The sequence below is a fragment of the Xyrauchen texanus genome, chromosome 31, assembly GCF_025860055.1.
Source record: "Xyrauchen texanus isolate HMW12.3.18 chromosome 31, RBS_HiC_50CHRs, whole genome shotgun sequence".
NCBI lineage: Eukaryota > Metazoa > Chordata > Actinopteri > Cypriniformes > Catostomidae > Xyrauchen > Xyrauchen texanus.
Window position 1 is genome coordinate 9,840,228 of NC_068306.1, and position 23,626 is coordinate 9,863,853.

At 39.5% G+C, this 23,626-nt stretch overlaps 2 protein-coding genes across 4 annotated transcripts in view; one reads left to right on the forward strand and one right to left on the reverse strand.

Moving 5' to 3' along the window:
* LOC127624794 (zinc finger protein 532-like) lies at positions 1-23,376 on the forward strand. Of its 3 annotated transcripts, XM_052099688.1 has the most exons (10): positions 1-113; positions 685-826; positions 8,252-10,538; positions 12,495-12,676; positions 13,282-13,458; positions 14,510-14,672; positions 14,819-15,124; positions 15,954-16,066; positions 16,280-16,421; positions 20,325-23,376. In XM_052099688.1, the coding sequence occupies exons 3-10, from the start codon at positions 8,277-8,279 to the stop codon at positions 20,841-20,843; spliced, it is 3,864 nt and encodes a 1,287-aa protein (XP_051955648.1). In that variant the 5' UTR covers positions 1-113; positions 685-826; positions 8,252-8,276; the 3' UTR covers positions 20,844-23,376. The 3 variants fall into 3 exon arrangements, with proteins under 3 accessions (XP_051955648.1, XP_051955647.1, XP_051955646.1); XM_052099687.1 differs by lacking the exon at positions 1-113 and having other exon boundaries at positions 539-826; XM_052099686.1 differs by lacking the exons at positions 1-113; positions 685-826 and adding an exon at positions 4,022-4,098.
* LOC127624804 (calpastatin-like) overlaps positions 1-23,626 on the reverse strand; it is a 711,053-nt gene that overhangs the window by 203,331 nt on the left and 484,096 nt on the right. The window lies entirely within an intron of this gene.

The following is a 23,626-nucleotide window of genomic DNA, read 5'->3' on the forward strand; positions in this document are numbered from 1 at the left end:
TTTACGTATGACAACAGACTCATTTTATAATAAAAACGGTATCGGGAGCATATTTAGATATTATCCGACTTTGAAGGCAAGAGCGAGCTCGGTATCACCGCAGTGATTCATGGGTAAGAATGGCAAAAACCATCAATCCACAAACTTTCCCAAGAAAAGACCGTTATGTCCAATTGTTTCATTATTATAACGATATTTTAACTAATATAAGAGCAGAAATGCGTCGCATGCACGTGGTTAGCGACAATTGCGGCTTGAGAAAATGTCTCCAAAACGAGATGAAAACGAACTAAACCACAATCCTTATTATTTCCGTTAATAGGAAGCGTGTGAACAATTATGAGGTTTCTATTTCGTGACGCCATAGGACGTTCTAAAACTCGAGTGTAAAAACGTTGCATCTGGCAGTGTTATGGCACAATATGAGGAATCAATAGGACACAGTCACGTCACGTGACTGCGCTTGCATCTCGGGGGGTGGGCAGCAGCAGCCTCTCCATGTCTTACTGCTGTATTCGGCAGGCAGGCAGGGGAAAGCCATGTATTCTCGATCATTTTAGAGCTATGCTGTCATGAGAGCTGCATTCACCCATGAGCAACGTTTTGCAAGGCTTTTTCTAAGCACTGCAATGTATTCCTTTTGAGTCCCTCTTGCATGCATACTGATGATGTGTGTCATTCTAGGCTCTGCTGAATTTGGTGGTGCAGCAAGAATCATGGCTGGCCTTCTTGCCTTTGAAATTTACCTTTGCTGCCCTGCTGAGAAGAAGAGCCCTCTCATGCAAGCTTTTAATTGAGACAGCCCCGCTCTTACAATAACCCGCAGGTAGGTCAGCATCTGTTCTTTGCTCATTTCCAATAGCTGTCATTGTGGATTTTCCTGGTTGCACAAGGCCAGGATGGTTGCTGATAATGGGGTGTAGGTGATAGGATACGTGCGTTGATGCCGTCATGGATTTCTGATTTGAATGGGGCTGTTCGTTCAGTGTACTTTGAGTCTGTTTATTGTGCAATAGCTCCATGCATTCATGTTTTTCTCGTTCCAGTTTTCCAAAGTCATCACAGAGATGTGAATGACTTACTGCTTATAAATGATAGAAACCTCATGTAGGCCACAATGAACAACAATCATTGACAGGCTTTTCATTATTTAATACAAGATGCTTAAAATAATAATAAATGTTTATTTTTTTCTGAATCATCATTTTTTGGGGGGTATTATTTTATATGATTATTACTATTATTATTTACAATCGTTATAGTTAAAATAGACGCTTTCTCTGTATTTTTTATAATGGGACATATACCAAATTTTTATGTGCAAGATCTCCATGGTAGGGGTCAGGGTTCAAGTTCGGCCCTCTATGGGCTGACCTGTCTTGTATTTGAAATAGTAGGCTATCTGATAGTTCTCCAGTATTTGGTTGCATTTTTCTGCTTTGTCAAAGGGCTTTTCTAGTCAATTTGTTTGCTCAGCTAAAGCTGAGTGTCAGAAAGTAGAAGCATCTAGTGCTTATTTTTAAATTTGCATCATTGCTAGCATGTAGAGTAAGCCAAAATGGTGCCATAGGGCCATAATTAAGCAACAATGTACACAAGGCTGTGCTGTGTCTATCATGGCTATAGAGTGTTGTCAGGCACAGTGCAGAACATTGGATTAGCATTAAATATTTAAGAAACAAATTTCCATTCAAAAGATATTTTACTAAGCAGTATGTGTCATGCTTCACTTAAACAATGTAGTACCATAAGTCTAAGGTAAGTTTATTAGTTTGCCCAATGTGTGCTGCACAGTGATATACACAGTATCTAGGTGGGCACACATTTTGTGCCATAACTATGACTATATCATGTATTTTAATACGGCTGGAATGCTGCCTTGACCAATCAGCATCCAAGACTGGGATTATCTGTTTTATAATTTAAGAATTTAACACTACTGCATTAAATGAGGTTTGTAAATCAAATCTGTAAAGCTGCACTTGGCCTCGGAAATTCCTGCCTTGAAACTGGAATTTTAGGATGTATAGAATGTATAGCAGCAGTTTGGAAATGCTATATTTGCTATAATATGCTAAATACATACATGCTTGAGCCCATATCATTTGAAAATGTTAGCAATGCTAAGAATGGAATGGTATAATATTGCTAACTGAATGTTTCTCTACACACCTGCGTTAAAAAACAAAGAAACGACATGCATACAGTACGTGATATGCCTCCATTCTATCCTATCTGTCTCAAGCTTGCTAGCGCCATCATGGGCCTTTGTTCTTCCTGCTTGCTGTCTCTCTGTAAACGTCATTCCAGAAAGACTCCCTTCACCCCTCCTTTCAGTCCCTTTTTATATGCCTAATTCTTTCTCCAGCTCCCCTCTGCCTGTTCCCTTCTCCCTCTCCTTAAAGCTGTCTCCTGCCTTTAGCTGCCGCAGCTGGTTGCGGTCTGGAGTCTCATCCCTTCGACCCCACCCCCCACACACACACACACACACCTCCCCCCCACCTCCAAGTGCATGCTAAGACAAAAGGCCAGAGCTTCTTGTTGGAACACTGCCCCCTTCCTCCCTGCACCGGCTTGCATTTGCGGAGGCGAGCCAGACCTATAGAACAGTATCCAAGCTCATAGTGTGGAAAAAAAGTCAGAAAGGCAGAATGGGGCCTGGCTGGACTGTTGCATAAGCCTTTCCATGGAGATTACTGCTAGTAGGGGAGAGGAGAACCAGGGTAGGGCGAAAGCCTAGTTTTTCATGTTTGTGTGTGTCTCTCTCTTTCTCTGTTTTTATATGTGTCACGGCCTTTGTTTTACCTTTTATTTGGCAGAGAGAGGAGAGCTGTTTGCCCAGGGCTGGAGGATTAGGGGCAAGCAGCTGATTTTAATTGAAAGATCTGTTTTTTTCCCTTTTCTCACTCATTTTCTGGGAAAAAAAAAACTGAGGAAGAGCCAGGGATAGAACAGGGACCATGGAGCGTGTGAGAGAGAGAGAGAGAGAGAGAGAGAGAGAGAGAGAGAGAGAGAGAGAGAGAGAGGGTGAGAGTGAGAGAGGGAGAGGAGAAGGGAGGCAGAGTAGGCAATAGAAGCAGTCCAGTGCTACAGAATGGGTAAAAACCAAGAGGCACAATCAAACAGAGGTCAGGTACCGAGCCTGTTTAAATTCTACTTGCTATCTCTGTGTGCTTGATGTGTTTTTGGCTTACACAGCATTTTGTGGTGTTTCCTGGAATGTGCATCTGTTATTTGTCTTTCATTTTCCTCGTTGCCATCCATCCTTCTATCCAAATAAACCAGATTTGAATCTCTAGTGTGCATGTTTTTCCAAAAGCACTCTCTATAGTGTGTATTTTTCAGGCCTACCATTTCATTTTAGCTTGGCAAACATGAATTCCAGCCTCATTCTGAACACAAACTTCTTCAAATCCGCATCCAATAATATTAACAAACACCCAAGGTGATATTTTTGAAGGAATATTGGAAATTTGATGGTGAAAACGGGCCCTCCTGTGCCTCTAGTGTGGTTACACTGCAGCACACGCATTATGCAGGATGACCGGAACCGGCTGAAACCGATTTGAGGCAGACGGGGAGGCTCGGAAACAATACAGTCACAGTGCGACAGGCAAAAGCTGAGTGCTCCATGGCAGCCAAACCAGCAAAAGGGTCTTCAGAAAATATAGCATGGGCACTGGCAAGCATGGGCACTGAAAAGACACCATTTGCACACCTTAGCATGGTTATGTATGCCAGGGCTGGTCTTACAGGGAGGAAAGCAGCCATTAGGTGTAGCTGCAATAAGAACTGAGCAGATATGTGGACCGGCTACAGTGCTGGGTCACTATATACTGGTATTCATGGTAGCCACTATCCAGAATGGCCTTGGCTTGTTGTCCTTCTTGGTGGATCGGTACTTGATGGGCCCTGGCCAGTGCAAAAAGTGGAATTTTTTCCTCTGCTGACAGGGAGGAGGGAGGTGGCAGTGTTTTGTTGTGGAGATGGTAAAGAGGGAGAGAGAGAGAGACAGAGAGTGAGAGAGAGAGGAATGAAGGAAGGAGGGATGGATGGAAAGCAAGAGTGTTTTGTTGTAAAGTTGTTGGAATACTGTGGGTGAGGAGTGGCTAATTTGCATGTTTCCAATTCTATATGTTTGCATGTTTCTTCACTTTTATTGTGTATTGTTGTAATGGTTGGACTGCTGTGTTGTACAGCACACTCATATTAAATGCATTAGACTGAGGCTTAAAATCACATTTGTATTCTTTTAACACCTTCGTTGGAAATCGGGCAGCTTGGCCAAGCCTGTATGGCTGTATATGTTTTTAGGCCCCAGAGTGGCATGAACAGCTTTACGTCTTTTGTTTTTTGCTCCTTTTCTGCTCACATGCCTTACCACATTGGCTCCATTGTGTGCGGGAAGGCCGCCTTGGCCCTGCACACCCTGTGCATGCAGATGTTATTAGCTATAATGGAGGCAGGGCTGCAGCGCTCTCTTCCATTTCAATAAAAGCAGCAATAGGAGTAATTTAACACCTTCAATATGACAAAATAGTGTGTTTGTTAGTGCTGATTTATTGCAAAAGTGCTGCTTTTGCAATAAATGCTTTCATGTCCAGATTTAATAAAATGAGCCAGATTATTTTGTATAAACTCTAAATTAGATTAGGTTGCCTTAAATAATACAGTTTTCTTAATAATGATTCTGTTGTCAAAGAAACTATGCTCAACAATTCTGTTCTGTGTTTGTGCCTATCTTACTGTACATGGGATAGGGTTGGCCTTTTTAGTGCCTTTTTATATTTGTTACCTAGACTCACTCTCGTATCCCTCCTACACACTACACGACTTTCAAAGATGTCAGATCATGGTACTATTCATATTAAACAGCTGTCTGTCTTGTCATATAAATCGTAGCATTTTCAAATTACACGATGAATCGGCAACATGGATGAACACATTACAAGATATTTCACTGTTGACGAATCCCCGACAGCTCTGCCTGGACTCCAAATTACGTTTCACAATAGAGTACACACGAGAAGTGATACGAGATACGAAAACAAATGCATGATCATATGTTATGCGTTTGAGAATATGATGTGTATGTTTTTAATTGCCTAAAGGCATCGTGTATTTTATTGATTACAATATGAAAAAGTACCTCATACTGAAAAATCTATCTATTTGTTTACCTGACTGTCCAAGAGAATTGGCAATTTCTCTCCAACTCTTCTCTTTTTCCACCCGGTTGTGGTACAGTTCAGATGAAACATCAAATCTGGTGCTCCTGCCAATGTTCCACACATTTTTCCTCCATTGCTTCGGTCCAATGAGACTTTCTCGATACCGCAGCCTGTTGCAGGTACATCAGGACTCACACTGAAACTTCCCGTGCCCGGTTTCTTGCTCTCTCATTGCTGTAGGTCAAAGCTGCAGTTGTATTCAGTCAAAACTAGGGCTGTTGATTTAACGCGTTAATTCAGTGCTATTAATTTTATTAAAAATAATGCAATTAATCGCAATGCCCCCAGTCTGTAATATGGAAGATTCCTGAGAATTGTAGTACCGCCTGTTTACTCCAGAGGGCAGTAAGTGAAACTTCAGCTGTGTGGGCAACGTGCAGTTTATACAGTGAAGAAAACAACCATCCAGCTGCAGCACAACACAAACATACGTTACGTTCGAACTAAGGGATCTCAAGTTTCGGGCTTTTGTCGGCGATCAACACAAAACTGTCGGAGAGCGAAAATTTGGCTTAAAATCGTGTAATGTAAACTCGGCATTAGGAATCAGTTCCAAATAAATCAAATTTAGCCTACATTCTCATTTATGTGCATTTAAATCATAATTTGTGTCTCAGTAAGATTAGCTTTAATGGCATCTCTGGTTTAAAAATGGCACACATTAGTAATTTACATAAATAGGTTTTCTCATCTCTCAATAGCTGATTTTAATTAGTTTTTGTATCGTATGAAAAGTGAATCATTATTATTATTAAAATGTAATGATTCAAATTAGATATTACAAAGAATGATCGTTTCAGACAACCTTCTAGCCATAATTTATTGCGTATTCTGGATTGGGGAAGGCAAATATAATAGTTTAAGAATTTGCCATTGGAAAAAAACATATTGGCTGACCAGGGCCAGTGCTTGGATGTGATCTTGGTTGAGGCACTTGTAAGTTTAAGCCCAAAGTATACTTCTGTTTTGACATGAACGCTTGGCATATATGGCAAGTAGTTAACTTGGTCAATATTTTCATGGTCACAGATTTTCTTAAATTAGATTAGTGAGCAAGATGGGTCCGTGTACTTTTGCATCCATTCCTTTTTCTTTTATTAACCCCAAAATGGAAAAACTAAAAATGCCTTTTAATCTTTATTGGTTTTAACATAAGAAGATTTGGGGGAAAGGCTCAATTTCTGTTTTCCTTCAGTGTTTGAAAAATTAGTTTACGCCTTGAATATTTGATACACATGTGAGTGGCACTGAAACACAACTCTCATCATATTGGTCAACTTGTTCCATCATGTGTAGCCTACTGCCTTAATCCTATCAGCTAGAATTGCTCTGCAAATTTGTTTACATTTTCATTAAATATTCTTCTGAACCACCACTAATTGTAAACTATGCATATTATCGCAAGCCACATCACTTGGCAATATACTGACTGGGAGTTGGTCTATTATATATTATTTTTAATAACATTGTATGACTTTGAAGTGACTGTAGTGCCACATCTCATTGATAAAATTAATTTTAAAAAAAAGTTGCGTCACTTTGTATAAAAGTTCCACAAGTTAATGAGGCAATTACATTGACAGCACACTCTATCAGCAGTCCATGTTCATGATGCTTAAACATTAATTTATCATTCGCTTTTATCCAAAGCAACAGAACTTTTTTAATTACTTTTATCAATGGGACACAAATACACAGGTACTACAAAATCATACAATGTAATAAATATAATATATAATAGACCAACTCCCAGTCAGCATATGGCAAAGTGATGTGGCTTGCGATCTTTCGCATGTCATCCATTAGAGGCAGCACCTCGCAACAACACCACGATGTGCCAAGCAGCAAGACTCTAATACATATGGTATGCATAGTTTACAGTTAGTGGTGGTTTGGGACAATATTTTATGTAAATTGAGACAAATTTGCAGAGCAATCCCAACTCTTAATTCTGGCTGATAGTATTAATGCAGTACAGAAGACGGGCAGGTTCACCAATCAGATAAAAGGGGCATTTCATGTCGTTCACATGTGCATATCAAATATTCAAGCCATACATTTATTTTTTTTAAACAATGAGAGAAAATGAAAATTGAGCCATTTCCCCCTTTCTTTTTATTCCTTTTTAAATAGAAAATTAAATATTCAACAGAAGTGATTTTGTATCTGCTTATTCTATTCATCAGTGTTAAAACCAACAAAGACGAAACCAAATTTTTCATTTTTCATTTTTGGGTTTAAAAAGTAAATAAGAATGAACGCAAAGTACACAGACTGAGATAAATCGAAATATTTTTTATTCATTCAATTATTTCTTATTTTGCATATTAATTTTTCTTTGATTTAAATTGTTCAAAATCTAAAAAAGTTTTATTTCTAGGTTTAAATATAATCCCAATGTGGACTAAGACTTATTGACCCCACTGTTTTTGAATACCATGATATCTTTGTTGCTATTGTTTATACATGTACTTTCTAATTAAGGAGTTTAGGAGTATTTATATTATTTGTTTTTCAGTAGCTCAGGAAATAGCTTATTGTTTATAAACCACACAGTTATAATGGAAGATAACAGAATAATTAGAATTTTAATACAGCCATTATAACAAAAATGACTTCATAATGTTTTTGAAAATGCAGCTATTTTTTATTGTCTGACCGAAGTATACTGTCGGCTTTATAGGGGGCAACGTTGATAATTTCACTGTCTCTCGAGGGGCAGAGTGCCCCTGATGCCCTTGCTGTCGGTCTTAAAAAAAAAAATAAATTCTTTAGAGTATTATAGAAAAGCTGATATGTTGTAATAGCTTGAAAAGACGTTTAGTCCTGGTTATGGTCATTTTGTGTACTTCGTAGTGAGCAAGAATGCTATTTGTTTCCATGTAATCTTTCCTGTCTTGTATCTAAGCAGCTTTTCAGAGATTTTAAATAGCGATTCAGACAATCAAAACAGTCAAACAATGTATTTTATTTTCACTTATCTAATTTTAATATGGAGTGTCTTATTCTGTGTCCCAAAGATTTTACCCTCATTCTCCTAAGACCATGGGTGACATGAAAACACCAGACTTTGATGACCTGCTTGCGGCCTTTGACATTCCTGATATGGTTGATCCCAAGGCCGCTATTGAGTCTGGCCACGATGAACATGAGGGACAGCTAAAACAGAGTGTCCACCATGAAGAGGACTCCTCTGGTCCAGACATTGGGGTTAGTGTCATAGTCAAGAACGTCAGAAACGGCAGTGAACATATTCTCTCTGAAAAGGATGTCCACCCTGGTGTCGGAAATGGAGTGCACAATGGTTCCTTGCCCATGACACCCAACAACAGATACAACAAGGAGAACGACAAGCTCCAAAAGAGTGAAATTCATGGAACGGCAGGAAATATCGCCACATTCAACCAGTTTAGTCCCATCTCTAGTGCTGAGGAGTTTGACGATGATGACAAGATTGAAGTAGATGACCCTGCTGACAAACAAAGTAATTTACGTTTCAGACCTAACCCTGTGAGCGATCTAAGCTTGAAGGCTGAAGAGCAGCGTTCTCAGCACTCCAAGCCTGTAATGTCAGATGGTCTATCAAAGCCTAGAGCAACTGGCAACCACAATCGTTTGAAAGTTGTGAATAGTAATGCCAACGGACACCCGAACCTAAATTACACTGAAAAACCAAGAAAAATTGAGGAGCAGCCCAAAGAAATCTCTAGGTACCAAGAAGCTAAAGAGCAAAGAGAACCAACTGTTGGGAGGACTGCAACCAACCTCTCTCAATCCAAGGCCAAATCAACTTTAAAGCTCTCATCTTGTATTGCTGCAATTGCTGCGCTCAGTGCAAAGAAAGCTTGCACAGAAACAACATCTCCAGAGTGCCTTTCTACACCTCGAGATTCACCCAGAGAGGCTAAAGAGATCCCCAAAGTTACAGAGAAACTTTCAGAACAAGAGTCATATCTGGAGCTTCCCAAGAAGGTGCTCTCAAAACAGCCTGAGAGCCCTTGCAGTGTTACAAGTGAAAGCAGCAGCAAAGGGTCTCCTTCGTCTCCAGCAGGATCAATCCCAGTCATTCCCAAAGTCCGCATCAAAACCATCAAGACGTCTTCAGGGCAGATCAAAAGGACAGTGACCAGAGTGCTGCCAGAGTTTGATCCTGAAGGCTTAAGGAAAGGTATCGATTCTCCATCCAATGTTGTCTCGTCACTGCTGTCCTTGTCAACCTCGCCTTCTGTATTCTCGTCCTCCACTAGAACAACTCTACCTACCAAAGTAGTAGCAACTTCTGCTGGCTCTGCCATTGAGGTAACAAAGCAAATGACCATTAAGCCAGTGGCCACGGCCTTCTTACCTGTCTCAGCCGTGAAGACCGCAGGCTCCCAGGTAATAAACCTGAAACTTGCCAACAATACGACTGTGAAAGCCACGGTCATACCAGCGGCATCTGTTCAGAGTGCCAGCAGTGCCATCCTCAAAGCTGCTAATGCCATTCAGCAACAAACTGTCATGGTGCCTGCTTCAAGCCTAAACAACACCAGACTTGTGCCAAAGACTGTCCACCTCACCAACTTGAATCTTCTGCCACAGAATACATCAACGGCCGAGCTCCATCAGGTACTGACCAAGACCCAGCAACCCATCAAGCAAGCCATGTTGGCCCAACAACAACTAAAGAAAGTGTCCCGGGTCCAGGTTTTAACCAGCTCTCAGAGTTCGGTGGTAGAGGCCTTTAACAAAGTTTTAAGTGGCATTAACCCTGTGCCAGTTTATGTACCCAACCTCAGCCCACCCACTTCAGCCTGTATTTCTTTACCATCCCGTGGCTACAAATGTTTGGAATGTGGTGATTCTTTTGCCTTGGAAAAAAGCCTCACTCAGCATTACGACCGTAGAAGTGTCCGCATTGAGGTCACTTGCAACCACTGCGCCAAGAATCTGGTCTTTTACAATAAGTGCAGTCTTCTGTCTCATGCCAGGAGCCACAAAGACAAAGGGGTTGTCATGCAGTGTTCACATCTCATCTTGAAGCCAATTCCAGCTGACCAGATGATCCTGGCACCATCGGCAAGCTCCAGTGCCCCCACCTCTTCAGCTAACCTTGGATCCTCCATAGGGGGGAGTCAAGGGAAGGGAAACCCAACCACAGTGATCTCTGCTCCCTCTATGGCTCCTATTGTGGCTGCCATGCCCTTGGACAAGGACTCCTCCAAAGTTTGCCGATCAAGTTTAAAGTGCTTAGAATGTAGTGAGACATTTCAGGAAGAGTCATCTCTTGCAATGCACTACCAGCAGGCTGCTGAGTCAGGCGGACATGTGAGTATGACATTTATAACCAAGTCCAGCTGCAGTGGCGGAGATTATAGACCAATGTGAATGTTTTTTGAGCAAGCGACCCAAGTTCCAATTCACCATTTGTCTCACTCTTCTGCCCATCCTATTTCCCTGTCTACATTCTTAATGTTTCATTTAATACAACTTAAAATTATAACTAACAATGAACATAACATAGTGATTGAGTCATGGCCATTTGCTTGGTCATGGAGTTCAGAGAAAGATTTGGTCAGAGTTAGAGATGTCCCGATCCGATACCTAGATCGGTATCGGCTTCGATATTGACGTTTTTAGATGGATCGGGTATCGGTCTGACGAGCCCGACCCAAATCCGATACTCTGTGTTAGTCATGTTCGTTACTGTCAAGCTTAAAAAATGACATAAAAGAACTGTTAAAACACCATTAAAGCGGTTCATATGACTCGTGCATTTTATTCAAAGCCACTTGAAGACACGCGATAGCTCTGTGAATTGCAATAGGCTGTGTTTAATAAGTAAACATATAAATGCACGCGCAGCTACAGCCCGTTAGTGAATGGTGCTTCGGATTACATACACACACGCGGCTATTTATAGCCTTCACACGTGCACAATATTTGAGCGCTACAAACAAACATCTCAGATGTAGATGCTCAGCAGTTCGGTTCACTTATAATATGGACTTAGAACGGCACTGGAGGTGCATTTAACCAGAATATAAATAAGAAGCGAATTAAACTGTGAATAAAAAGGGTGAGGGTTTAAAAGTTAAAGCTGTCATGGAGAGACTCACAGCAGAGATATGAACTCTGCAGGGTTTATTGAGCAGAGGATTGAAACAGTGATGTAAACATTGTGAGTAAATCCAGTTAAGCAGAGTGGCAAACAGCAGGTAAGTAATATCCAGACAGTGTATAGACACGATGAAAGAGATAACTTACAACAATTTTATGATACTTGCAGGCAATAATGAAGACACATGTTTGACATAGTATTTCTGAGACTCCAGAACTTTCTACTATCGATGAGAACAGGCACAGAGTGTGAAAGTGAAAGTGAGAGTGAGAGTGAGAGTGAGAGTGAGAGTGAGAGTGAGAGAGAGAGTGAGAGAGAGAGAGAGAGAGAGAGAGAGAGAGAGAGAGAGAGAGAGAGAGGTGTGTGTGTGTGTGTGTGTGTGTGTGTGCATAGCATGGGTGAGAAAGCGGGGTATTTATGCGGTCATTGATTAGCCACTAATGATATGCAGGTGCGTGTAATCAGAACTCAGGGAGTGCCAGTATCCAGTATGCTAGTTAATAATAAAGTGTTTCTTAATAAGCTATACATTTATATTAATATAATGTGTAGTTAAAGGTTTGTGTTTCTTTACATATTAAAGAGTACACCCAATTATTTCCACACAATAATGTAAAGATATTATAAACTGATTATGCCAATAAAACAACACTGGTATCGGATCAGGATCGGTATCGGCCAATACTGAGATTTCCGTTATCGGAATCGGATCGGAAGTGGAAAAAGTGGTATCGGGACATCCCTAGTCAGAGTAGAGAGCAGGGTCTGTTGGTCACACATGCTCCCCTACTGGTTAGTTGTGCAAAGAACAATGCTTTCTCCAACGACTTCGCTTCTAGTTTTACTCCTTTTGCAAAAGTCTCACAATACTAAAGTTAGATTAAGGGTTAGGATTATTTGTAGGGATAAGGTCAGATATAGGTTTAGGAATAGGGGTTGGTGTAGGGTTTTGTGGGACTCCAAATAAACACAATAAACACTCAGCAGTGATGCCCTTATACTGTATGTATTTATGCTATTTAAATTGGGGTCCAAGTAGAATCTGCCACTATTTACAATGGGGTGTAAAATGCATTGATCATAATTTGCACCAGGGTGCAAAAAGCAACTTATATTTTTATAACATTTTAATGTTGCTTGTACTTCTCCTTTAATTAAAACAGAAAACCTGCACCATTTGTCAAATGCTACTGCCAAACCAGTGCAGTTTTGCCTCCCATCAACGGATCCATCAGCACAAGTCTCCATATATCTGCCCCGAGTGTGGAGCTATCTGTCGATCTGTCCATTTTCAGTCCCATGTGACCAAGAACTGCCTGCACTACACACGCCGAGTGGGCTATCGGTTAGTACCTCATTACGCCCCATTACTGTCAGGGCCTGTAAAGAGCTCCAAATATCCTAAAAAAATGGCTTCATGCTTCACAGAAATGCCTTTTTTATGTAATGAAAGGAAATGTTATTTACTTAATAAGTACTTAATATATAAATGCAACACTTTGGGACAGTTCACCCAAAAAACATTTTTAATTGTGCATCTTCAATATACAAGTCAATCGTAGAATGTTTGATGAGGGAGAGTAAACAACAACAGATTACATTTTTTGGTGAACATTCTCATTAACCTCACCCAAAGATCAGCAAAACTATGTAACAATCTTTGCAGGCCTTTTCCCTGTATTTCTAAGTTGTCTCAAAAGCTCCTATTTATGCTTAAAAATACTGAAATACAAAGTGTCCTCAAGTGTTTAATTGGTTTTGAGTGGAACATGAAATGAGGGCTCGTCATGCTTTCACAAAGGCAAACACAGAGCTATTCACTGTTATTATTCTGTCCTTCACCCATGATTGATGCTGCGTTAAAGGTGACTGGCATCGATTAAGGAAACAAAGAAAGGCGGATTGGTTATTTGCATTTTGTAACACTCTCTTTTTCTTCTTTGGTCATAGCTGTGTACACTGTAGTGTCATCTTCACTGATGTTGCCGCCCTCAAATCACACATTCAGGCATCCCACTGTGAAATCTTCTTCAAATGCCCCATTTGCCCCATGGCTTTCAAATCTGCACCGGGTACACATTCCCATGCCTACACTCAGCACCCAGGAGTTAAAATTGGAGAGCCCAAGTGAGTCTTCACTCTGTAAAACCATTTAATTGGTAATATAAAATAGTGCTTGTTTGAAAATTATAGTGGGGTCCAAAAGTATGAGGCATGTAACAAAAATGCTTCTATTTTGAATTACGTTTTGTGAAACATGATGATCCATGTTATTTATACTTTGTTTAGTTTTTGGACAAAGCACTTAACATGGTTAATATTTTCATGGTCACAAATTAGCTTGAATTAGATCAAGCAAGATGTTTTATTCATTTAATTATTTCATATTCTCACTTTCATTATTTCATATTCTCAGTATTTCAATAATGATTTTTTTTTTCTTTGACTTTTTCAAAATCTAAACATTTTGCTGTAGCTCAGGAACTAGCTTATTGTTTAGAAACCACACGGTTATAATGGAAGAGAACAGAAATTAGGAAAAGTTTAATACAGATACTATACATAAAAAAATGCAGCTTAAATGCAGCTGTTGTTTACTATAGACTTTATTTTAAGTTGTATGCTTTGTGGATTCCTTTTTGTAAGTAAAACACTATCAGAGTCCAGCTTCCACATCAGTTTGTTACAGTGCTTACATGATCTTTACACTGCCATCGTTACAAACAGCTAGTACAGTGGACAGTAACTCAATAGGTGTGTCGAGTTCATTCATTTAGAACGCATACACCGTTGACCTTTTCAGGTGGAGAAAGAAATTATGCATGGTGAATTTAATTACTGCATCCATTCTTTAAACCCAACCACCATCCCATGAGCCCTGTCATGTTCATCAACACTTGCTAATGGAAAGAGCAGATGGTTTGTTTGCACTTCCTGTGTTGCATGTAACAATGTCGGAAACATGATCAGCTGGCTCATTGACAACGTGAGCATTTATTGTAGATTTTTAACACAAATAAGTGGGCACCCTTCCATGTGGCAGTTTCAGTGGTCATAATTCCTTCAACACAAAAATGTTTCTGCAACTGACCTGAACTATTGAACTTTGTAATGGGGCTTAAAAGCTACACTGACAACAAATCATTTCAATGACCATGTATTTCTTATAATTTTGCAGGTTGATCTACAAGTGTCCCATGTGTGACACAGTTTTTACCCAGCAGACGTTGCTGTATACGCACTTTGACCAGCACATATCCAGTCAGAAAGTGTCTGTCTTCAAATGTCCTGACTGTTCCATGCACTATGCCCAAAAGCAGCTAATGTTGGATCATATTAAAGTAAGGGGAAAAAGAGATACAGTACTTCTATTCAAAAGCTCAGTCCCTTTGTCACAAACTCGTATACCTTCAATGAAATGTTTGTATCTTGAGCCAGTGTTGTTTACACCGTTGACATAAGAGAAATCTTCTTTTTTTTTCTTAAGTCCATACATGGCATCTTAAAGACCATCGAGGGTCCTCCTAACCTTGGCATCAATCTCCCGCTTAGCTCCAAACCTACTAATTCAATGAGCTCCTGCCCCAACAACAAAGAGGGTGGCTCTATAAACAGCCTTGAGAATGGAGAGAAGAAGCTGTCACCCCCAACAAAAAAGAACAGCAATGGGACAGATAATCCCAAAAAAGTCCAATCCTCCACATCTGTTCCTGGCTGGACCTGCTGGGAGTGTGTCCGGCTGTTTACACAGAGAGAAGTCTTCATCTCGCACATGAAGAGAGAGCATGGAAAGGTGGGGTAAAATATAGTGAAGCCCAACCACTGATCATGGCTTAGGCCATGTCCATGTCCACACTAAAGGCTGTTTTCTGCTTCTGCGTCGAGCTTATGGCCTAGGCTTGGATTAGTGGCCAATGAGAAAAATGCTTTTAGATTATAAATTGTAAAGAGATGTTTTTTGTTGCATTTTCGCTATAAAAATATAAAAACAGCAGATATCTCCAAAAAACGAATCTAAATACGATCACTGATCGATCAGTGGATACATTTCATAGATCTTAAAATAATCTTGAAGAAAATGCTTTGCTACCTCAGATACATTTCATGGGGGACAGTCTCTGATTACAAAGTGGACCAATCACAGCTTTTGTGGTCTGTGATAACATGATGCGCAATTACATTTTTGGAGAGGTGCATGTCAGGCTATGCCATATTTGTCGTAACTATGTGTTCCACGTAGAATTATAAATCTGCCTTAAAACATTTTCATTTGATTTTTTTACATTTACGCCTTTCATCCACACTGAAACATGTTTTCCTTCACTGAAAACAGAGACTTTCGAATGCTCTCCATAATGGCATACTTTGGAAAACAATGACGTTAGTAAACTAAAAATGCAGATTTCAAAACGAAAATTGATTGGTGTGGACATGGGCATAGTTTTAAGCTTCTCTGAATGTTTTCTGCTTCGAATAAACAAATGAAAGATCTGTAATATACATGTCTAGTGTGAACATCTCTTATTTAGCATGCATGGTAGGAAATACTTAGATAAGAGTGAAATTTTGGATTTGCAGACTGAAATGGCCATGTTTCTATCTCTGTCTCACTCCAACACCAGCAACTGAAAAAACACCCTTGTCGGCAGTGTGATAAGTCCTTTAGTTCCTCACACAGTTTATGCAGACACAACAGAATCAAACACAAGGGCCTGCGGAAGGTCTACTCATGTCCGTAAGTATTGTTTGTTTCTTGATCTATCAGAATATCTCTTATTTGCATCCGTGCTGGTGTATTCAGTTCCAAGTCGCTTCTGTATTTTAAAGCGTAAAACAGTTAAAAGCCAGCTTTGTCAGCTCCACTAAAACAAATCCCCTTGATTGTCTGCGATCTGTTTGAGCGTCTGAGGAGAGAGAGTTAAACAGTGCTCTCTACTCTGTTTCCCAGACACTGTCCAGAACCCAGTCGCACATTCACTAAAAGACTGCTGCTAGAGAAACACATTCAGCTGATGCATGGGAACAAGGACAAGAAGGCCAAGATTCCAGCAGATTCCATCAACACGGATACCACTGCGGACAAAGAGCAGGTAACCAAACTAGCACATACAGCCATGGTCAAAAGTATTGGCAGTGACATAAAATTTGTGTTTTGCAAAGTTTTCTGCTTCAGTTGTTGTGGTGTTCATTCACATTGTTTCTAGATTATTGTGCCGAGTGATCAGATGATTTTAAATAATTGCAAAAAGCTTAATTGACCAAAAAAATGAACTTTATCACAAAAACCCAAATTTCACTGTTTTTTGGCTGGCACAAAATGACCTGCTAACATCGTTTCACTAATCATATCAGCAGCACCGGGGAAAGTGTGAACGAGTACTAGTCAGGTGAAATCACGCTATCATTCTGATTGGATTATAAGAGCAGACTGATTGCTATAAAAGGAGGGAAGAAGTGCTTTCAATCATTGTGTTCTTGTTCACAATGGTTCTCTCTAAAGAAAGACATGCAGCCATCATCAATTTGCATCAAAATGGCCTCACATGCAAGGAAATTGCAGAAAAGAATATTGCACCTGAAAAAAACATTTACCAGATCATCAAGAACTTCAAGGAGACAGGTTCAACTGCAGTGAAGAAGGCTTCAGGATGTCCCAGAGTGTCCAGCAAGTGCCAGGACCATCTCTTCCTGAGGGGTCAGCAACGTAATCATTTCACCACCAGTGCAGAGCTTGCTCAATATTGGCAGCAGTTTGGTGTGAGTGAGACGAAGACTTTTGGGCAGTGGCCTGGTGTCAAGAAGGGCAGCAAAGAAGCCACTTCTCTCCAAGAAAAACATCAAGGACAGACTGAAATTCTGCAGGAAGTACAAGGATTGGACAGCAGAAGACTGGTGCAAAGTTATTTTCTCTGATGAAGCCCCCTTCCGACTGTTTGGGACATCTGGAAAAGTGGAAAAAAAGGTGAATGCTACCATGAGTCCTGTGTCGGGCCAACAGTGAAGCATCCTGAGACCATCCATGTGTGGGGGTTGCTTTTCATCCAAGGGAGTGGGCGCTTTCATAATTCTGCCCAAAAACACTGCCATGAATAAAGAATGGTATCAAAACGTCCAGCAAGAGCAAATTCTCCCAACGATCCAGGAGCAATTTGGTGATGATCTGTGCATTTCCAGCATGATGTAGAGCATGATGTCACAAGGCAAGAGTGATAATGAAGTGGCTCGGAGATCATTACATTTCAATTTTGGATCTGTGGCCAGGAAACTCCCCGGATCTTAATCACATAGAGAACCTGTGGTCAATCCTCAAAAGGTGAGTGGACCAGCAGAAGCCCACAAATTGTGATTAACTCCGAACACTAATAAGGCAAGAATGTATCGCCATGAGTCAGGATTTGACCCAGAAGCTGATATCAAGCATGCCAAAGCAGAGGTTATGAAGAACAAGGGTCAACACTGTAATATTGACTCTTTGCATATATTTGATATTTTTGCCAATAAAAGCCTTTAAAACTCATGAAATGATCATTGTTTTCCAGTATACCATTGAAGCAGCAAACATTGCAAAACACAAATTGTATTTCACTGCCAATACTTTTGGCCACAGCTGTAGTGTATTTAGTAGGCTATCTGTATTAGAGGTAGACCGATATATCAGTTGTACCAATTAACTGTTGCTTTTTGGAACTATCGTTTACATGCAAAAATCCAGTTGTTTTTTTTTCTCTGTTTTCCTCTGTGGCAATTAATGATCCTACTGTTAGAATAACTTGGTTCTAATGTAAAAACAGCAGCCTATAGAGGTGAAATAAAAACACTCACTGACTTACTGTTTTCATCTATATTTTTATCCTCACATTAAGTTTGTTGCTGAATGGCATTAGCAGCTTTGAGGATGGCACTGCTGGCACTCTGAACAGATGCTGCCAGTATGACCATGGCTTTCACAATAGTATTGTTGGCCATTTTTAGGTTTATTATGCGAATATATGGAAACATGCCCCGTTAGCATATACATTGCATCATCTACTTCATATCTTATGAATAATAAACCTCATCTGGTGGAAAATAAATAAATAAATAAAAAAAAAATATATATATATATATATATAACAAAATCCTTAATTTGGTCAAAATATAGACTATGAAAATCTTAATTTGGTAAATATTTTAATGTAGAGCATTATAACAGCCAAGTCTGTCATTTCAAAATATGAGTCCCGAAATCCTGCATTATGCTCAATCTTAATATTTTCTGGTTATTATTGGGATTTTGTTTGCACAATAAACTACATGTAAGATTTGATTAATTTTGTAGCCTCTATGTCTGTAAAGAAAGACTAAGAAAGTTTTTTTAACCTTGTATAAATCGGTTATCAGCCACCTTAGTTATCGTATATCGGTATATCCACAATTAGTTGACCTCTAATTTGTATTGTTCAATACTGTTGCAAGTGCAATAGATGGATGATTCCAGGGCAAACAAAGGTTGTTGATCCAAGAACATAGCCTTCTTAAAGGGATGGTTCACCCAAAAATCTCTCATCATTTACGTACCCTCATGCCAGCCCAGATGTGTATGACTTCCTTTCTTCTGTAGAACACAAACATTTTTAGTAGAGTATCTCTGCTCTTTAGGTACATACAATGCAAGTGAATGGTGGATAGGCTTTTAAAGCTCCAAAAAGTGAGTAAATTATGAGATATTTTTTTATTTTATTTAGATCAGGTAAGTGCATTAAGCATTGTTAGCATTATTTGTTAGTTAGTAGAGTTCCTGTAGCTCAAGTGGTAGAGCATGTTGCAAGAAACGGCAAGGGCATGGGTTTAATTCCCAGGGAATGCATGGACTGATAAAATAAACTCAGAAAAAAAGAAACATCCCTTTTTCAGGACACAGCATTTTAAAGATAATTTTGTAAAAATCCAAATAACTTTACTGATCTTTATTGTAAAGGGTTTAAACAATGTTTTCCATGCTTGTTCAATGAACCATAAACAATTAATGAACATGCATGTGTGGAATGGGCATTAAGACACTAACAGCTTAGGGGCAATAAATTCCAATGTCCATACTGAGAGATGCCTAAGACAGCACTACAGGGAGACAGGAAGGACAGCTGATCATCCTCGCAGTGGCAGATCACGCGTAACAACACCTGCACAGGATCGGTTCATCCGAATATCACACCTGCAGGACAGGTACAGGATGGCAACAACAACTGCCCGAGTTACACCAGGAACGCACAATTCCTCCATCAGTGACTGTCCGCAATAGGCTGAGAGAGGCTGGACTGAGGGCTTGTAGGCCTGTTGTAATGGAGGGCCTTATCAGACATCACTGGCAACAATGTCACATATGGACACAAACCCACCTTCACTGGACCAGACAGGACTGGCAAAAGTGCTCTTCAATGACGAGTCACAGTTTTGTCTCACCAGGGGTGATGGTCAGACTCGCGTTTATCTTCGAAGGAATGAACGTTACACCGAGGCCTGTACTCTGTACCGGGATTGATTTGGATCCTGACATGACCCTCCAGCATGACAATACCACCAGCCATACTGCTCGTTCTGTGCTTGATTTCTTGCAAGACAGGAAATTCAGTGTTCTGCCATGGCCAGCAAATAGTCCGGATCTCAATCCCATTGAGCACGTCTGGGACCTGTTGGATTGGAGGGTGAGGGTCATTCCCCCCCAGAAATGTCCAGTAACTTGCAAGTGCCTTGGTGGAAGAGTGGGGTAACATCTCACAGCAAGAACTGGTGCAGTCCATGAGGAGGAGATGCGCTGCAGTACTTAATGCAGCTGGTGGCCAAACCAGATACTGACTGTTACTTTTGATTTGTTTCATTTTTTGCTGAGTTTATATACCTCAAAGAGACTGTAACTCGCTTACAATAGTGTCTGCCAAATGGGTAAATGTAGTATGTTTAATACTATAGTTTAAGAGACATTTTGAAGAATTATTGGTATTATTTTGTGTCCTCAGGTACCCAGTCCAAAACGCAAGCTACTCTCTGAAGATGAGGACGTTGAGGGAGAAGATGGAGTGAAGGAGGACGGAAAGGGTGAGTCTCCCATTGAGCAGCCCAAGAGCTGTTCTTCACAACCTATAAAGAAGCTCAAGATTGATGTTTTCAAGACACACAAATGTGCAGTGTGCAGCTTTACCACCGAGGACATTGTACGATTCCACGAACACATTCCCCAGCACAAGACTGACGTCTCGTCTTACCAATGCCGCGAGTGCGGCCTGTGCTACACCTCGCATCGCTCCCTTGCCCGACACCTGTTCATCGTTCACAGGTTGAAGGAGCCACAGGGACTCGGGCGTCACAACGGGCATCAAGAGAATACACCGAACCCCGAGGCTAATGACGATATCCCGGATACGCAATGTAAAGTATGTTCCAAAACTTTCGAAACGGAGGGAGTCTTAAACACACACATGCGGACACACGGCATGGCCTTCATCAAGTCCAAACGACTAAGCGCAGCTGAGAAGTAAGAGAGTGGTAGTGCCCTCTTGTGGATGCATAGCAAAAATCTTTTTATTATCAATATTTTTGTCTTGTTTTCCAGGAGAAATATCTAAACATCATTAAAGCAAAATGGTGTAACGTGATAAGGTAATAACTTGTTTTCATGGAATATATCTTGAATTAAGTTGTTTAAACCTCACTGTATATTGTTAGAATAATGCTTAAACAGGTTGCCACGGGGGTAAGCAGAATACTTAATTCATGATCAATTTAATGAAAATAAAGTCTCAGTTATGTTGATCTTTTTTAAAGGATGCTTAGATAATTTTTACTCAAAAACAAGACAAAACGATAGACGAAAAAAAAAAAGTTTGTGTATTGCACATTTTTTGTAATATGTTTGTATGTTGTAAAAGAGAGTGTTTAGAAGCGTTCCTGTCATATCTTCTCTCTGGCCTTGTTGTATTCCCATCTATTGTACATACATATACAAATATACATACATTATATACGAAATGTATAAGTCTATACACACAAAATGTGTTTAAAGATGTGTAATATATTAAAATCTGAGTTACGTGTATTTAAAATGTATGAGAACATTTTTGTATTCTTTATGATAGATGTTTGTATGGGTGTTGGATAGATCTTTTTTTATAGATTCTTTTTATTTCTATTTTAAACAGTTCTCATTGTTTACTCATGAGAGCAGATACTGTATGAATCGTTGGATATACATTGAGTCCTGAGTTTACTTGCCATGTCCCAATTCTCAAACTGCTGCTGAAAGTGCACAGAATGTCACAGAATACACGTTCTCTCAGTGTGAACTTTGAAGGACAATCAGTCCAAAATATACACGATAAATGAATAGTCTCTAAAAGCAGTTGAAAATGAAATTCGACTGGGGAATTAATCTGTGAGCGTTACTTAATGTGACTTTCTGTTCTGTGAATTACTCTAAATTAAAAAATAATATAACCTATCACTATATAATAACAAGACACGAAACAATAGCTCTTTGATTTTATATATCTCAGCCACTGCCAAGGGGTTGTGTTGAATCAATGTGTGCTTTCGAATTTTAGGGTGTCTTAAAGGATAGCTCACCCAAAAATGACAATTCTGACACCATGCATTTACTCACCCTCTTATGGTTCAAAACCCATATGACGTACTTTCTTCTATAAAACACAAAGGGATTTGGCAGAATGACAGCCTCAGTCACCATTCACTTTCAATGTATGGATAAACGATGCAATGAAAGTGAATTGTGTTCCACGGAAGAAACAAAGGCATACAGGTTTGGAACAACATGAAGATGAGTAAACGATGACATCATTGTCATTGTATAACTAGTCCTTAAATACCAGTTTTGTTTTGGTATCCTCACTCCATTTCTTCTCAGGCAGCTTGTTCCAAATCATAACTTTTAGTTGGGTTGTGTTTTATGGCAATTTTGTCTTGCGTAATTACTTCACTTCAGTATGCCAACTTTGGCATTTAATATATATATATAATTATTTTTATTTATTTTTCTTCTTTAACTTTACAAAATTACACAAAATATGCAAGAATATCAATTAAACTAATCCTGGAAATGTTCTTCCCCTTTAATTTAGCATTTAAGGAGCATTTATTTTAAAACCAAAGTTCCTCTGTATTTTTCTTCTAAGTAAGATATACTTCTCTTAATTGCTTGTTTTCTTCTTGAATTCAGTAAATCATAAGTGCTCGAATGTAACAGAGTGGTCAAGTGCCTCTGGCGCTGGAAAGCCAAATGTAGATTAGCCATTTACGTCACCTATTTTATTTTATTTTGGCCAAAAATGTCACTGGATGTTCTTAAAAGTGTGGTCAGTCATAAGAGGAACAAAAATTTGCATTTTTGGGTAAACTATTGCTTTAAAACTCTTGCTTAAAAGCTCTATTAAAAAAAGGACAAAATTAAACACCTGCCCTATAAATGAATGTTTTAGTAAAAATATGGAATAAGCTGTTCTTTGGTTTATTTTATTCATTGTTCCACTCAAGGGGATAGTCCACCCATAAATGAAAGTTCTGTCATCATTTAGTTCCCCTGATGTTGTTCCAAACCTTTGAGTTTCTTCCTTTTGTGGGATAAAAAATATATTTTGTGCACAATGCAAAAAAGCAGAGTTGTCCTTTTGTGTTCCACCAAGGAAAGTAAGAATCTGATGGCAGAACGTTCATTTTTGGGTGAACTGTCCCTTTAAGTCAGCTGTTTGCTGTAGCATTTTCATTCAGCATTTTTCACTTTAAAGAGTTGAGCTCAGCAACATTTGTGAAAGTACTGTGGTTCTGTTCTTCAATGTTGATAATGTTTTCATTTATCCTGGATTCCATCTGCGTTCGCCATTATTTGGGTTTGTTTTCCCTTCGTTTTTTGGATACATGAGTGCTATTGGGGACACATACAGTATGTGCATGAGAGAAGCCATTCACAGTGGTGGTTCTGTTTTATAGAATGTCTTGCTGCTGTTTGGTTGACTTGTTCTATGTTTGTAAAGAAAAAGTTATCATTAATAAATGATACATAAACAAAAATATTTACTGTCTAAACGGTCTGGAGTTTATCTTGCACTTATTGTTTTTGGTTTACCTTCTTTATTAGCCCAAATGAATATTCCGAGTTGTGGGTTACAGTGAGGCACTTACAATAGTGAATAGGGAAAACTTTAACGTTAAAATACTTTTTATGCGTGTAAACATGATTTTAGAAGAGAGATGTAAACATAATTTTATGAGCTTCACATTTCTGCTTTTAAACCCTCCAAAAATTGGCCCC

What these genes read in the sequence shown, in the direction of transcription:
- LOC127624794 (XM_052099686.1), top strand. Translation starts at nt 4,034, where the DNA reads ATGAAGGAAGGAGGGATGGATGGAAAGCAAGAGTGTTTTGTTGTAAAG. An exon ending in CTGCTGAGTCAGGCGGACAT is followed by an intron (nt 10,539 to 12,494) that starts GTGAGTATGACA and finishes TAATTAAAACAG; the next exon opens with AAAACCTGCACCATTTGTCA. An exon ending in CCACTGCGGACAAAGAGCAG is followed by an intron (nt 16,422 to 20,324) that starts GTAACCAAACTA and finishes TTGTGTCCTCAG; the next exon opens with GTACCCAGTCCAAAACGCAA.